Here is a 13,447-nt window from a genome sequence, read left to right as displayed (position 1 = left end):
AAGCTGTGACAGGAGCACACTCCAAGTAGAAAGAAGAGGGGCTTCACCCCAACACCCCTCCTTGGTTACTAGAGCCACCCCCAACATGCATGGCCTGTGCTCCTGCCAAAGAAACTTCCAGGAGAGACTCCAAGAACCATTTCCTTCAGCGTGCTCATTTCTCTTCCAAGTCACTTGAACGAAAGGATTCCTCCAGGTGAAAGCCATGATGTGCCCACAGGCACATGCAGGGCCTGCAGGGATTAATGCTGACATTGCAGTGATCCAGTGTGAAATACCAACACCTGTGACTGGAAGTCTGTGATCCACAAGCACAATGGCACCTCCATTTTGATGGGAAAAGGCACAAAGAAAGAAGAGATAGAATCATAAAGAATCATAGAAAGGAGTTGACAGAGCATCACTTAGCAGTTAGCAGTTACCCAGAGCAAAACTGTAATTAACACAGCAACTAAATCCCACTTTGTTCTGGAGTCTCTCATTTTAAATGCAGCTCTACATTCCCCCTACCAACTAATCCCAGAGAAGTCCTGCTTCCCAGATTCCCCCCTGCACCACCTGGAGCCCTGAGGGCAGTGAGGAACAGTCACTGTGTGTTCTGCAGATGTTCTGCAGATATTCCAGTGGTTGTGTGAGGCAGGGACACCAGCATCACCTTCTTCCTGCTGCCAACAGGGATGGACAGCTAAGTTATGGAACTGGGCTGGGAAGAAGTGGAAGGAAAGGGATAATAACCAGAACAGGCTGTCCAGTCTCCAGGCAAACATCAGCAGCTCCTCATTGCCTGTAAACCCTCAGACTGGATTCAGAAGGACACAGAGGTCCCTCCAATCAAGCACTGCTGTTTCACCACATCCAAATCAGGATGGGTTCCAAATGGATCAGATGAACACTGCCCATGGACAGCTCGGTGAAAGCCATCCAACAGAAAGGTTCTCTCCTTAAACAAAGGACAATAAAAGTATTGGTGCTACACTGGCTGGGGAGAATCTGGAAAAAAATCATGAGTGGTACTGGCATCCTGCTCATCTGCCCAGGGGGACCTGGCCCAGGAATGCTCTGAGTCCAGAAGCTTCTATGCACATCAAGAAGCACCTACTGGAAAGATGCTCACAAACACAGACCTGTACTTTAATCCCCACTGCCCTTGAAGGGCAGATTATTTGTTTCTGCCAGTAAGCTGTGAGGCTGGGAAGGGCATGTGGGGTTATGAACTGGCCTTACATGGACTGAGAGAACGCCTGCAAAGATCTCTTGATTTTAGCTCAACCACTGAAGCGTAACTTGGCCACTGAGGCAGAAATACACAGAACTGAGGGCAAGGAAACACAGCACAGCCACCTTAGGACAGAAGCAGCACGTCTGTCCAGAACCTCTGATAGCTAAATCACAGTCAAACTGAGGGAAGCCACTTGTCAAACTAGAAAATATACAGTTCTACAGCATCATTATAAAACAGCAGCCACTGTGCTTTTATGTGACAGGCACGGCTGAGCTGAAAAACATTTAGATTCCATGACTATGTATATGAATAGAATATATACATACACACAATATACATAAATATCTAATTTTTTAATTGGCAATCTCTGACAGTGCTTTTCAGAAGGAGCCCTTCCATGGTATCAGCTCCTGAAGGAAGAGGGCAGTTAGACAAACAAGTCTTTAGACGACTGTCTGATCAGCCTCTGCTTAGCATGAATTCTCCTCCTGCTTCAGGTTAAAAATAGAGTGAGTTCAAAGGGCTGGAGGTCAACTGCATTAGCAGGTGACTCACTCCCAGATAGCAGTCCAAGGCACACCTGAGGCTCTGCAGGGCCTCCACAAACCCGGAGTGAAGAGGTAAAGCAGGTGGAAATACTAAAAGGTAGCAATAATCTCAGGAATGTTTAAGTCTGAACATAAAGCAAACCAACTCCATGATTTCGCTGTTCACTCCCCACCCTTTATGTTCACAAGGCCAGGAGATAAGAAGGGGCAAGAGGGAAGGATTCCCACAAGTTCTCAGTGCAGCTGAACACACCCCCAGCACTTCCATGCCTCTGGTACAATACAGCAAGAATCAAGCTGCTTACACATCCTCACACACAGTCAAACATAGATCTCTCTAATCTGATCTCGACCTGCTCTTTTCAGAGCCTATCATGCCCAAATAACCTCACCCTGAGTCACCCAGGAAGCTCTGCAGGTATCTAAAGTGAAAATCAGGATTTTTTTCAGAGAACTTCAGTCCCCTCCTAAAGGCCCCATCCCCACCTCACCCAGAACCTGAGGTTCAGCTCTTCATCCACAGACATTCTAATCTCAAATACCATCATCCGCCCTAAACACTGACTTTTCAGCTAACTCAAAAACAGCTCAGAATTTTGCAGACACAAGACATGCTCAGATACTTTTCAGAGATTAAAATCAGGTACAAAAATAACATATTTTGGCTAGAACTGCTCGCATTTAAAAGCATTTCAGTGACACCCAGGTGACCCCACAGAGACAGTGCACTGAGAAGCTGAAAGAGGCCCTTCACTCCCAGGGACTTTCAACCACAGTTTTTAAAACACGTTTTTCAGAACGAGTCTTTCAGTGTTTTCTTCTTCCTCTGACCCTTGGGAAACAACCCTGCATAACCCCAGGTGGAACTGGAAACTCCTCTAGTTAACTCCTGAATAGTGCAAGTCTGCCCAACACCATGCTGGGAATCTGAGGAACTTCGTGGCCAACACCACAGAACCAACAATAACACCTTCTACTGAGGGCAGAAATGAACACCATCTTATTAAAACAAACTCTTCACTGACAAATTTAACAAGCAAGGATGTAAGAAGGGTCTGGGGAGACCTCATTGCGGCCTTTCAGTATTTAAAGTATTACAAAAAAAAAAGAGGGGGAGCAACTTTTTAGGTGGGCAGAGAGTGATGGGACAAGAGGGAACGGTTTTAAAGGGAAGCAGGAGAGATTTCCATTGGATACTGGGAAGAAATCCTTCCCTGGGAGGGTCAGGAGGCCCTGGCACAGGTTGCCCAAAGAAGCTGTGGCTGCCCCTGGATCCCTGGAAGTGTCCAGGGCCAGGTTGGACAGGTTTGGAGTCACTGAAACTTGAAGCACCTCCAGAAACAGGCAGGATAATCTGCTGTCCCTTCCTGAGCATTGTCAATGGATAACAAGACTTTGGTTCCTTCAGCTGTTTAGTGAGAAACAACACTTTCATCTTCAAGGAATGGAAATGTGAGTCAGTGTACAAAATCATGGGAATGGCTGGAAAAAATTACTTTCTGTATTTATGTTCTACCATGGCAATACTTGGGATGACAAGGTTCTCTGTAAAGGACTAGAAAGAAAACCAGAAGTAAACTTTTAAGACAGGAATTATAAGTAAGTACTTTAATGGAGACACTGGCCAGCCAAAGAGGAGGGGACAAGAGGATCCTCACAGTGAGAGGGATACCAGTGACAGCCAGTAAGGACCTGCCATACTGGACCAAAAGAAAGAGCAGCCTGAGCAAGGATACCAACAAATCTGCAGCCAAGGACACGGCAAAATAGGTGATTATTCACCCCAAATAAGGTTAGGAAGAAAAAATAAAATTAAAATTTCTCTCCAAGGCCTAAGCAAAATCCCCTGAAAACTGTGAAGAGCATGCACAGTCAATTTTAAGAGCTACAGAAATTAAGACTGCAGAAAAGTTAAACCCTGTATCCTCCACAAGCACAAAATCAGATTTTTCCCTTCAGGACGCAGAGGTCGAGACAGAAAAGCTGTTGCCTTGCCAACACAAATATTTCTGTATCTCTGAACAGAGGAGCTTCTGAATTAGGATGCTGCTTCAGGAACAGTTGGGTCAACATCCCAGTTTCCCAGGCAATTCACCCCGGACACAAACCCAACTTCAGCCCTGGAAGAGCAGGAGATGCTTCAGGCGCTGTGTCATTCCAATGCTCATCCCAAAGAAGGCTTTGGGAGCCTTTGGTGTGGGGAGGAGGGAGAGCATCACCTCTGCAAGAATGCTCCTATCAGCAGCATTAGCAGGGTTAAGGACCACTGCTGACTTTTCAGGGTTCAACCTGAAAAAAAAAGCAGTGCCACTTAGTAGTGAAAGAGTAACTCATTGACTTCAACACCCAAACAACACCTGCACCCACAGAAGCAGCAGAGAAACTCAGGAGTGAGGCAGCTCCATAGATGCCTTACGCATCCCTCCAAGTAAAATGCAATACAACTGCACTGAGTGGTTCAGCACCCACTGCCAGGAGAGTTTTCCCTCATGTTTAATACATGGCAGTAAGATGAAGAATCCTCTTCTCAAACCCCACACATGTATATTTATGTACACACCAAGTCCAACACAAGTAAAACAGTCTTTTTAGGAAGCCAGATTCTCTATCAAACCAGCCAGACAAGCTGACAAATACATGCAAACAAATAAAGAGGGATTATAAATAACTCGGAAGCACCAGGAGCTGGCAGCAGTCAGCACAGTATTTCAGCTCCCCTTCATATCTATATTGCAAAACATGAGCATCTAACACGTCCAAGGAAGAAGCCTCTGCTGGGAGGCTTCATTCACAAAATGGGAGCTGTGAAGAACAAGAACCCTTTGCTAACACTGGGACCCTCCCAAGGAACTTTGAATTTATTTCTTAACAAGTGCCTCTAAGGCTGAAATGAACCTCCCCAAGCTCAGGAGTTGAGAGACAACATCAACTCACCTAAAAAACAAAGTTACTAGAACTGACATGGCTGAATCTTTATATTTAATTTAATAATTCTATCTATAAGCTCGTGAAAATGAAGGTACAAATAATGGGTCTCAGATAATTTAGATGTAACATCCCTTAAAGCAATGAGATACACTTTGGATACCACCCACATGGAACATTTACAGCCAGGAAATACAGCTGTGCCTACCTCATAAATCCCAGGGACTGTATCTGACATTACAGCCAGATCCTCACAAGGGCTTTGCTGTAACATCTCAATGCACAGAGAGATTTACTCTGGGTTATCACTTCAGACAAGTGACCTTTACATCTTCATCTGGGCAGCCCCAGAGTAACCCAGAACACGGGAAAACAAGTTCCACGGGGTTAAACGTCGATGTAAGTGAACCCACAGCACAAATATCCCTCCAACAACTCCCATGGAGGTCTGCAAGACTATGAATGATGCACAAACTGACCCTCAGGACAAACATGTCCCCTGAGTCCCTGTCCCTTCCAAAGCCATTCCAGCTGTTCCTGCAGCCCAACAGCTGCAGCACAGGTCCCTCTGCCTCGCTTCCCTCCTTATCCCCAGAGGAAACCAATGAAAAACAATAAATAGCAAGGCCCACCATTAATGTCTTCTGTGATTAGTAAAAGAAAGATTATAGGAAGCTGCAGTGCACTGTTTGCTGATTCTCGTGCTGGCATCAGTCGCCTGCATTGCTGTAAGGAAACATTTGGTATTATTTTGTCAATAAAGCACCAGTATTTGTCACACACTGTCATTATGTTCCAGCCTGAAACATCAAAATCATCAAACGCCCCATTTTCAACTTCCATCAAAATAATAGCTTTATGTTGGATGCTTTTCATGAACAAAATAGATGACAGTTGCACAGTTCAATATCCTGACATTTCTTTCTCCTCGCACATGAAACAAGCCATTCTGTGGTTCCTGGCAGACACCGCCTGTCGCTGTGTGTTTACTGCAGTTGCCATGGGGAAATCCCAACACCACTTATCAAAAGCAACACCAGGACGTTCACAGTCTGCATTAATGATTTCTTGTTAAATCCTATGCAGCTCCAAGTGGAAAGGAATATGCAGGCATTTAAAACACGTGCTCTCTGCTTTCCAAGTATCGATTCCCAAGGTTCTGGCCGTGCCAAAGCAAACCCCAGCACACGCCGTTTCACCAGCATTTCACACCCCTCATTTGGCAACTGCAGAGTTGCACTTGGGCAATTAGTGCTCCACTACTGGTGGTCACCAGAGCTGTGGTATCGAAATCAGCCCTGCTCTGCAGCAAAGAGCCAAACTGCTCAGGCAAATACGCCCAAGTGGTTCCTCAGAGGTGATCCAGGAATCCAAGGTCTGGATGCAGCCCTGCTAACGAGCTTATGCTGCTTGGAAATTGTGCTTTGTGAAATACAGTGACAAGTTCTGGCTCCTTAACTACTAGAAAGAGTAAGAGTTCAGCATCTGGTGCCAGTGATTTTATTTTCTAGGGCAAAGTGACCACTACATCCAGTAAAGAAGTGCAGTAAAGTCATGCAGCAACTATGAGCAACTTAAAATCTTCCTTTGGTCTGAGGAAAAAGCTCATCTGCCACACCACATACAGACTCCACCTCTGGGAAACCAGATGCTGCTCTATCATTAACTCCAGACTCACCAGGATTAGGAAACAATTCCAGAGTAATTCTGTCCTTCTTAGAATTACCTAACAATTAAGGTTGGAAAAGACCTCCAAGATCAACCTGTGCCCAGTGTCCACCTCATTCCCCAGCCCAGGGCACTGAGTGCCATGTCCAGTCCTTCCTGGGACACCTCCAGGGCTGGGGACTCCAAACCTCCCTGGGCAGCCCCTGCCAAGGCCTGACCACCCCTTCCAGAGAGAAATTCTTCCTGATGTCCAACCTGACCTCCCCCAGCACAGCTTGAGGCCGTTCCCTCTCCTCCTGTCCTTGTTCCCTGGGAGCAGAGCCCCACCTGGCTCCACCCCTGCCTTGGTCATCTGCGTAAGCCTCATTAGATAAACACATCATTACCCCAGTGGTAAACCCAGTAACTCTGGCAAAACAAGAGTAAACTAATTTAATTGACAGAGTTTAGTTCGAGAGGCAATGGAGATGAACGCCTGCACAACACTCCACAGAAGTATTCAGTGATACATCCCAAGGAAGTCACCCATTACTGCCATCAGGCATTTAACTGTCAATTTTATAGAAACATTAAAATTCTACATTTCTTTTCAATTTTAAGAGAACAAAGACCATGGCTGCTGGCAGCTGGCACACACTTCAATATTGTGCAAACATTAATCCATCTCATTCTCTAATTCAGCCAGTGACCTTAATACCAGTGCAGATCTTAATCATCTGGCTCTGTGAGTGCAGCTGGCATTCATTTGGCTTGACACAAGACCTACCCAATAAATAACAGTAAAAAACCCTCTTAGACAATGCTTGAAAATGCTTAACCCCAACTGCAATCTATTTATCTGCTAGGTTTTATCTTCATAACAACCTCTGGACAACACTCACAACAGTTGCAAGGGCTAAACAAGTCCTAGCCCGTTTTCAGTCCATGAAAAAAAGGGACTCTGCAGTGTTGAAAAAGACTCTTCCAACTCTTCTCATGCCAAAACCTTCAGCTACTGAACAGGGAACCCCACAGGACCAGTTCCAATACATTTGCATCTTACTGCTCCAATTCCGTGTGCTCCAAGTCTGTGCCCACTCATCCACATGAGTGCCCAGCAAGCTTCCTGGGCTGCCCCGGGAATGCCAGGAGCACAGCAGTGACCAGGGCAGAGAGGAGATGGCACAGAACTAACAGGAATTATCTCAAGTGAAGCTTTGCAAGGGAAGGCTGGAGGCCTCCAACAGAGATCACTCGGCAGCTTCCCCCTGCTTCCCACAGCTCTGAGCTGCAGAGAATTTGAGATAAGAGCTTAAAAGTAACTCCTCTAAAACCTCAGGGGAAAAAAGCTCAAAAGAGGAGTTTATCATATGATGATGATACTCTTTTGGTAGTCAACAGTTCTGATACCCAGATCTGCTTAGTATATCCTAAAGAGGGGTTATTCATACAAACTTATCTCAAAACAAAAGCAACAACTGAGAACCAGTGAAAAAGAAACTATTTTAACACACTCCACCAGCCCAAAGACATCCTCCTCCTCTTCTTCCAGAGCACCAAGAGTTCCTCTCACCATGAAAGAATCACAAAGACTTCGAGGAGAAAACAGTCTAGATGAGGAACAGCAATTCCCTTGACAAGTTCTCCTAAATAGTTTAAGGCAAAAATCTTCTCTGACTTGAATTATATGGAAATTTCTCTTTTTGCCTTTGGGGATAATGGTGACGGACACAGAAAAACTTTTTTCATTCAAATAGATGAATCCCTTGCTTCCCCTTGCAAAGCTTTTGGGAACTGCTGCTTGCAAAGGACCCAAGACAACAATGCCAAAGCAAATGGGCTTTGCAAGTGGAAAAGGAAAATGCCTGATGACCAGAGGTGGTTTACTAGACAGTATGAGGAATAATTCCACCCCAAATCAACCTTCACCCACTTCACAGTCCAAGTCAAATTCAGTAACATCAAAAACACGTAGGTTTAAAAATTCTTACTCATCTGCTTAAAAACTCCATAACTTCAGCTTGTTCAAAAGAATATTGCACCTGACAGGGGTAGGTATTTCCTTTTCAGGAAATATCATACAAGCAGATACTGCAATATATGGGTGAATATTTCAAGTTGAAAAGGCAACAAGCTACATTTTTTAAAACTTCTACTTTCTCTGCAGACTTTGGGCAGGTTTTATATGTAAAGTACAAACTCAAGTAACTCATGCACAGCACCAAACACGCAGAATACCAACAGCAGAAGGGAAACAAGTTCAGAATCACTGATGGTTTGGGTGGGAAGAAACCTTAAAACTCATCTCATTCCACCCCCTGCCATGAGCAGGGACACCTCCCACTAGCCCAGGTTGCTCCAAGTCCCATCTAACCTGGCCTTGAACTCTTCCAGGGATGGGGCAGCCACAGCTTCTCTGGGCAACCTGTGCCAGGGCCTCACCAGCTCAGGGGGAGCTTCAAGTAACAAATCTTTTCTCATCTGGTTACACAGGTGAAACTGTTCAACATGCTGAAGGTAAGGTTCCACCTGTGTGCCTGTGATTAGCTAATTAAACTTTTTTCTTAAGACATAATAGGAGAAATTAAATTAGTTTAAGGTTGGCTTTGTGAAGGTCAACAACGAGCAGCAGCTGGAACTGTGCACAGGTATTTTTCTAAGCTGTGATTTTCTGCAGAAAAGGAGAAGGAAGCAGAGCAGCCAGGCCTGCTAACCCAGAACACAAGCCTGCAATGCTGCTGTCAACCTGCAGCCACACTGCTGGTCCCAGCAGGCATTTTCTGCAACACAAGCCTCAAAGCCTCCTTGCACCAGACAAATTTGGTACTGCCATGTACAGAAAGAACCTCTCAGGCCCATCTTACTGCTGTGTACCAACAGTTACTGATTAACTGAACCCTCCTCCCAGGCTGAGAGGACTGGGGGATCCTGTGTGAGTACCTGACCTGGTGCTCTTGGAGGAGAGGAACAGTCTGAGTTGGCACAGGACAGGCATAAGGAGTCCTGTGAAGTAATTCTCTGTTGTGGTTACCTTGAACTTTACCCAAGGTCAGACCACAATTTCCGTCAAGATTATTATAAGCCCACATGAATGCCTCTGCATCAATAAAACCTTCCAGTCCTCAGTTACCAGGGCTAAATATTTGGCTCTGCTCCTTGTGCCTCAAACTCCGGGCACGCTCCACTCGCAGTGGGAGCCCTGGATCTGTCGGGGGCTGGCTTTTGCTTCCCCCAGTAAACCACCTGGGCCCAGCTCCACACCATCCTCGGCTGTACCTGTGCCTTCAGGAAAGCTTAATCTTTCTAATTGAGAACTGTATTTTTAGAAAAGCAGCGACTTACAGATCATTTGCCACCTGATAAGCGCTGGGTGCTCAAAGGCGACTGTAATTGCCAGTTAAACGTTTCATCACAGATGCCTATTAAAGATGTGAAAGCACAGCTATGAGAGAGAAAGCAACGTCTCTCGCTGAAGCTCCACAACCAGCATTTCTGGTTTAACACGTCCCAGTCAGCGATACCGTGATCCTTCCACATCCTTACAGAAAGCAGCTCGTCAGCTCTTCACTTCCAGCCCACAGTAAGGTTATTTTTCAAGTTTTTCTTGTGTCTGAGGGATTCACAAACCCTAGAATTCCCAGCCTGATTCCCACCTCGCACTAGCAATGCTTTGGCTAGTCAAAGATCAGTTCACAGCTACATAAGATAACTCAAATAATAAAATAACTCCAAGACCGTGGCTTCTAGGTTTTTGTGCTTTTTCAAAAATATCAAACTCAGTTTAAGCTCTTTTGCTGCAATAAAGGTTTACAATTCATAAGACATTTACACCAATAGTCACTTACTTCTCCAGCAGGCACATTTCAGACCAACATAACCCATTTTTTTGATTACAGAAGTCTTTCCAAAAGGAGAAGGTCCCAGTGCTGTGCTTTACTGGGCCACCCAGTGACCTATATATACAGCAGCACTGGAGTTCAGCTTCTATTCCGTAATTAAGAGAGCTACACTTGTCTCACTCAGCTGTCCTGGAACACACAATCAATAACCCAGAAAGGGATTTTTGGTCCAGGAGGCTCACACAGCCTGATTTGCCCTCAGCAGAGCTGCACTACCATGCACTCCAAAATACATTGTGCCCATAAAGCCATAAATCATGGAATGTTTTGGGTGGGAAGGAACCTGAAAGCGCATCCCGTTCCACCCCCTGCCATGGGCAGGGACACCTTCCACTAGCCCAGGTTGCTCCAAGCCCCGTCCAACCTGGCCTTGGACACTTCCAGGGATCCAGGGGCAGCCCCAGCTTCTCTGGGCAACCTGTGCCAGAGCCTCCCCAGCCTCACATACCCTAGTGCAGCATCTCCCTCCCTCTCCTCGCACACCGCAGCCCCTTGACCCCATCACCCACCCCCCGAGCTGCCCAACCACCCAGGTGAGACAGGGACGGGCACCTTTGTGGGGGGACCCGTTGATGCTCTCGGAGCTGGACTGCATGTCCACGGCGGCTCTCCTGAGGCTGCTAAAGTAAGCCCTGGACCGGGAGAAGCTGCTGCGGGGGGAGCGGCCGTGGGGGCTGCCGAAGAGCGCGGCGGGGCCGTCCCTGCGGGCGAAGATGCCGCTGAAGAAGCGCAGGAGCCGGTGCTCGGTGCCGGCGGCCGGGCCCTCCCGGCCCAGGCGCTCCGAGAGCCGCTGCAGGTCGCTGTTATCCAGGGTCCGGTTCTTGCTCTTGCTGCGCTCCCAGCGCTCCAGCCGGGACAGCGGGTCCGCCTGGCTCAGCACCTCGCCCACGTCCAGCGTGTTGCGCTTCTCGGGGGGCTCTGCGGGCAGCGCGGCGGGCGGGGAGGGCGGCGGCGGCCCGGGCAGGCTCCCGGAGCTGCTGTGCCGCCGCACCCGGGCCGGCTCCCCCGCGCCGCTCCAGTGCCTGAAGCTGAAGCTCCGCCGCAGCAGCCCCGGCTGCCGCCGCGGGCTGTGCCCCCGCTCCGCCGGCGCCTTCTCCCCGGGCCGCCCGTCCTTCTCCTCCTGCTGCTGCTGCCCGCCGGGGGATGCGGCCGCGGCTGCTCCGGGCGCGGCGCTGCCCCGCGGGCCCCCGGGCACGGACGGGCCCCCGGGCACGGGCGGCCCCGCTCTCCGCGGCACCTTGAGCCGGCCCAGCTCCAGCTGCCCCGTGCTCAGCGTCCGGAAGGTGCGGAAGCCGCAGGGGCTCGGGACCCTGTCGCGCTCCTCGCCGCCCTCCTCCTCCTCGTCCTCCTCCTCCTCCAGCAGCAGCAGCCCGGCCCTGGTGAGGCTGGAGGAGCCGGGCGGGCGGCTCCTCCCGCGCCGGGGCAGCTCGGGGCCGGCGCGGCCGCTCTCCGGCCCCAGCAGCTCCTTCTTCACCATGGTCACGGAGATGCGGTACACCGTCTTCCTCTGCGGGGTGCCCCGCTGCATCCTCTCGGGGGAGGAGGCGGCGGCCGGCGGCTCGCTGCTGTCCAGGAGGTACATGGCTCTGCCCTTCAGGCAGCGGCGGCCACCGCGGGCATCACCGCAGGGATGGATGGGCGGACGGATGGATGAATGGAGGGGCGGATGGATGGAGAGACGCGGGCGGCTGGGAAAGCGGAGCCACCAACCACTGCAACCCGATTAAAAAATAATAAAATAAATAAATAAAAGACGCTCCGGTGTCACACCCCGCTCTGCGGCGGGGTCAGGCCGGGCTCCGGCTGCGCTCCCCGCCGGCCGGCGCCCCTGGCAGCGCCCTCCCGGGCACGGCTCCCATCCAGGCGCGCATCCTCCGCCCGCGGGTCCCGGCTCGGCGCTCACGGCACGGGAGCCGCAGCCGCCGCCGCCGAGCTCATTGTTTACGGCGCGGCGGCTCGGCTGCGGATCTCGCCTCCTGCTTCCCGCCGCTCCGCCGGGTCAATCCGATTCCCATCGGCGCCGTCCCCAGCAGCCCGGGCCGGGCGGGCAGGTCCGCTCGCAGCGGTGCCGGCGGTGCCCGAGCGCCCGGCGCACGCCCCGGGGCGGCCAGCGCGGCTCGGCTCGGCTCGGCTCGGCGGGGCTCGGCTCGGCCGCGCCAGCCGGGACCGCCCAAGCGCCGGACTGGAGTCCCGCCCGCCGGGAGCGGGAGGAGGGCGCGCTCCCGGCACCGGGAAAAGGCGCTCGCGGAGTCCCTCTGCTGCATCCACCGGTGGAGGGGCAGCGCTGGGGCTGCACCTCACCCTGCCCGGCAGCACCTCACCCTGCCCGGCAGCACCACCTCACCCTGCCCGGCAGCACCACCTCACCCTGCCCGGCAGCAGCACCAGGAGCCCAGCCACAGAATCGGTACGGGTCCCCACAGAAGGGACCTCTGGAGATCATGAACGCCCTGCCAAGGCAGAGGCACCTGGAGCAGGTGGCACTGGAACATGTCCAGGTGGGTTTGGGATGTCTCCAGAGAGGAGACTCCACACTCTCCCTGGGAAGCTGTTCCAGGGCTCTGCCACCTCCATGGAAAGAAGTTCTTCCTCATGTTGAGGTGGAACTTGTTGTGTTTTAGTTTATGGCCATTGCTCCTCGTCCTATCACTGGGCCACACAGAAGAGAGCCTGGCACCATCCTCTGACCTCTCTGAGATATTTATATGCACTAACGAGATCCAGGACTGATCCAGACCCACAAATGGGCAAAGCACACAGTGCCCATCAACTCAGAGCAACCTGGGGTTTGAGGCTCAGATTCTGCATGCAGGATGAACTGAGGTCACACTCCCTCCTTAAAAATAGTCAAAATTACCCAGAATTGATTCATTTTTTGGTCTGTGACCATCCTTAACAAATGTTTTCATCACAAACACCTTTCACAATTAAAAAACCACATTAGTAAATGGTTAGTCATGCAAAAACCAACCTGCTGTACCCTTCCCAAGCAGTGGTTTCATCAGAACCTGGCTCTTGTACACAGCTGGAAGAGGCTGTGACACACACTCCTATCACACCCAGCTTGCCAGTTCTCTACAGGCCAGTTCCAGGGATGCTGAGGTAGTGATCAACCAGTAAATGTCCACTAAAATAAAGTCATTTGTAAGCCAGGATGGCAGACAGAAGTCAAGCAACATTAGGAATAAGGTTTGTAGTTTCCATGC

The 13,447-nt window shown here is 50.1% G+C and overlaps 1 protein-coding gene across 10 annotated transcripts in view; it reads right to left on the bottom strand.

Annotated features, from left to right (window-relative positions):
• AGAP1 (ArfGAP with GTPase domain, ankyrin repeat and PH domain 1) overlaps window positions 1-13,447 on the bottom strand; it is a 314,556-nt gene that overhangs the window by 235,447 nt on the left and 65,662 nt on the right. The window contains exon 1 of one of the 10 annotated variants that reach the window (XM_027735151.2): window positions 10,794-12,333. The exons of the other annotated variants lie outside the window; for them this stretch is intronic. Coding sequence (XP_027590952.2) covers window positions 10,794-11,823 — 1,030 coding nt within the window. The 5' untranslated portion in view covers window positions 11,824-12,333. Of the gene's footprint in view, window positions 1-10,793; window positions 12,334-13,447 lie in introns of those variants that run through there. 10 annotated transcript variants of the gene reach the window in all.

The sequence above is a fragment of the Pipra filicauda genome, unplaced genomic scaffold (genome assembly GCF_003945595.2).
Source record: "Pipra filicauda isolate LSUMZ 115617 unplaced genomic scaffold, ASM394559v2 scaffold282_size1924045_pilon, whole genome shotgun sequence".
Classification (NCBI taxonomy): Eukaryota; Metazoa; Chordata; class Aves; order Passeriformes; family Pipridae; genus Pipra; species Pipra filicauda.
Note: the sequence above shows the minus strand (reverse complement) of the source record. Positions and strands in the feature narration are given on the sequence as shown.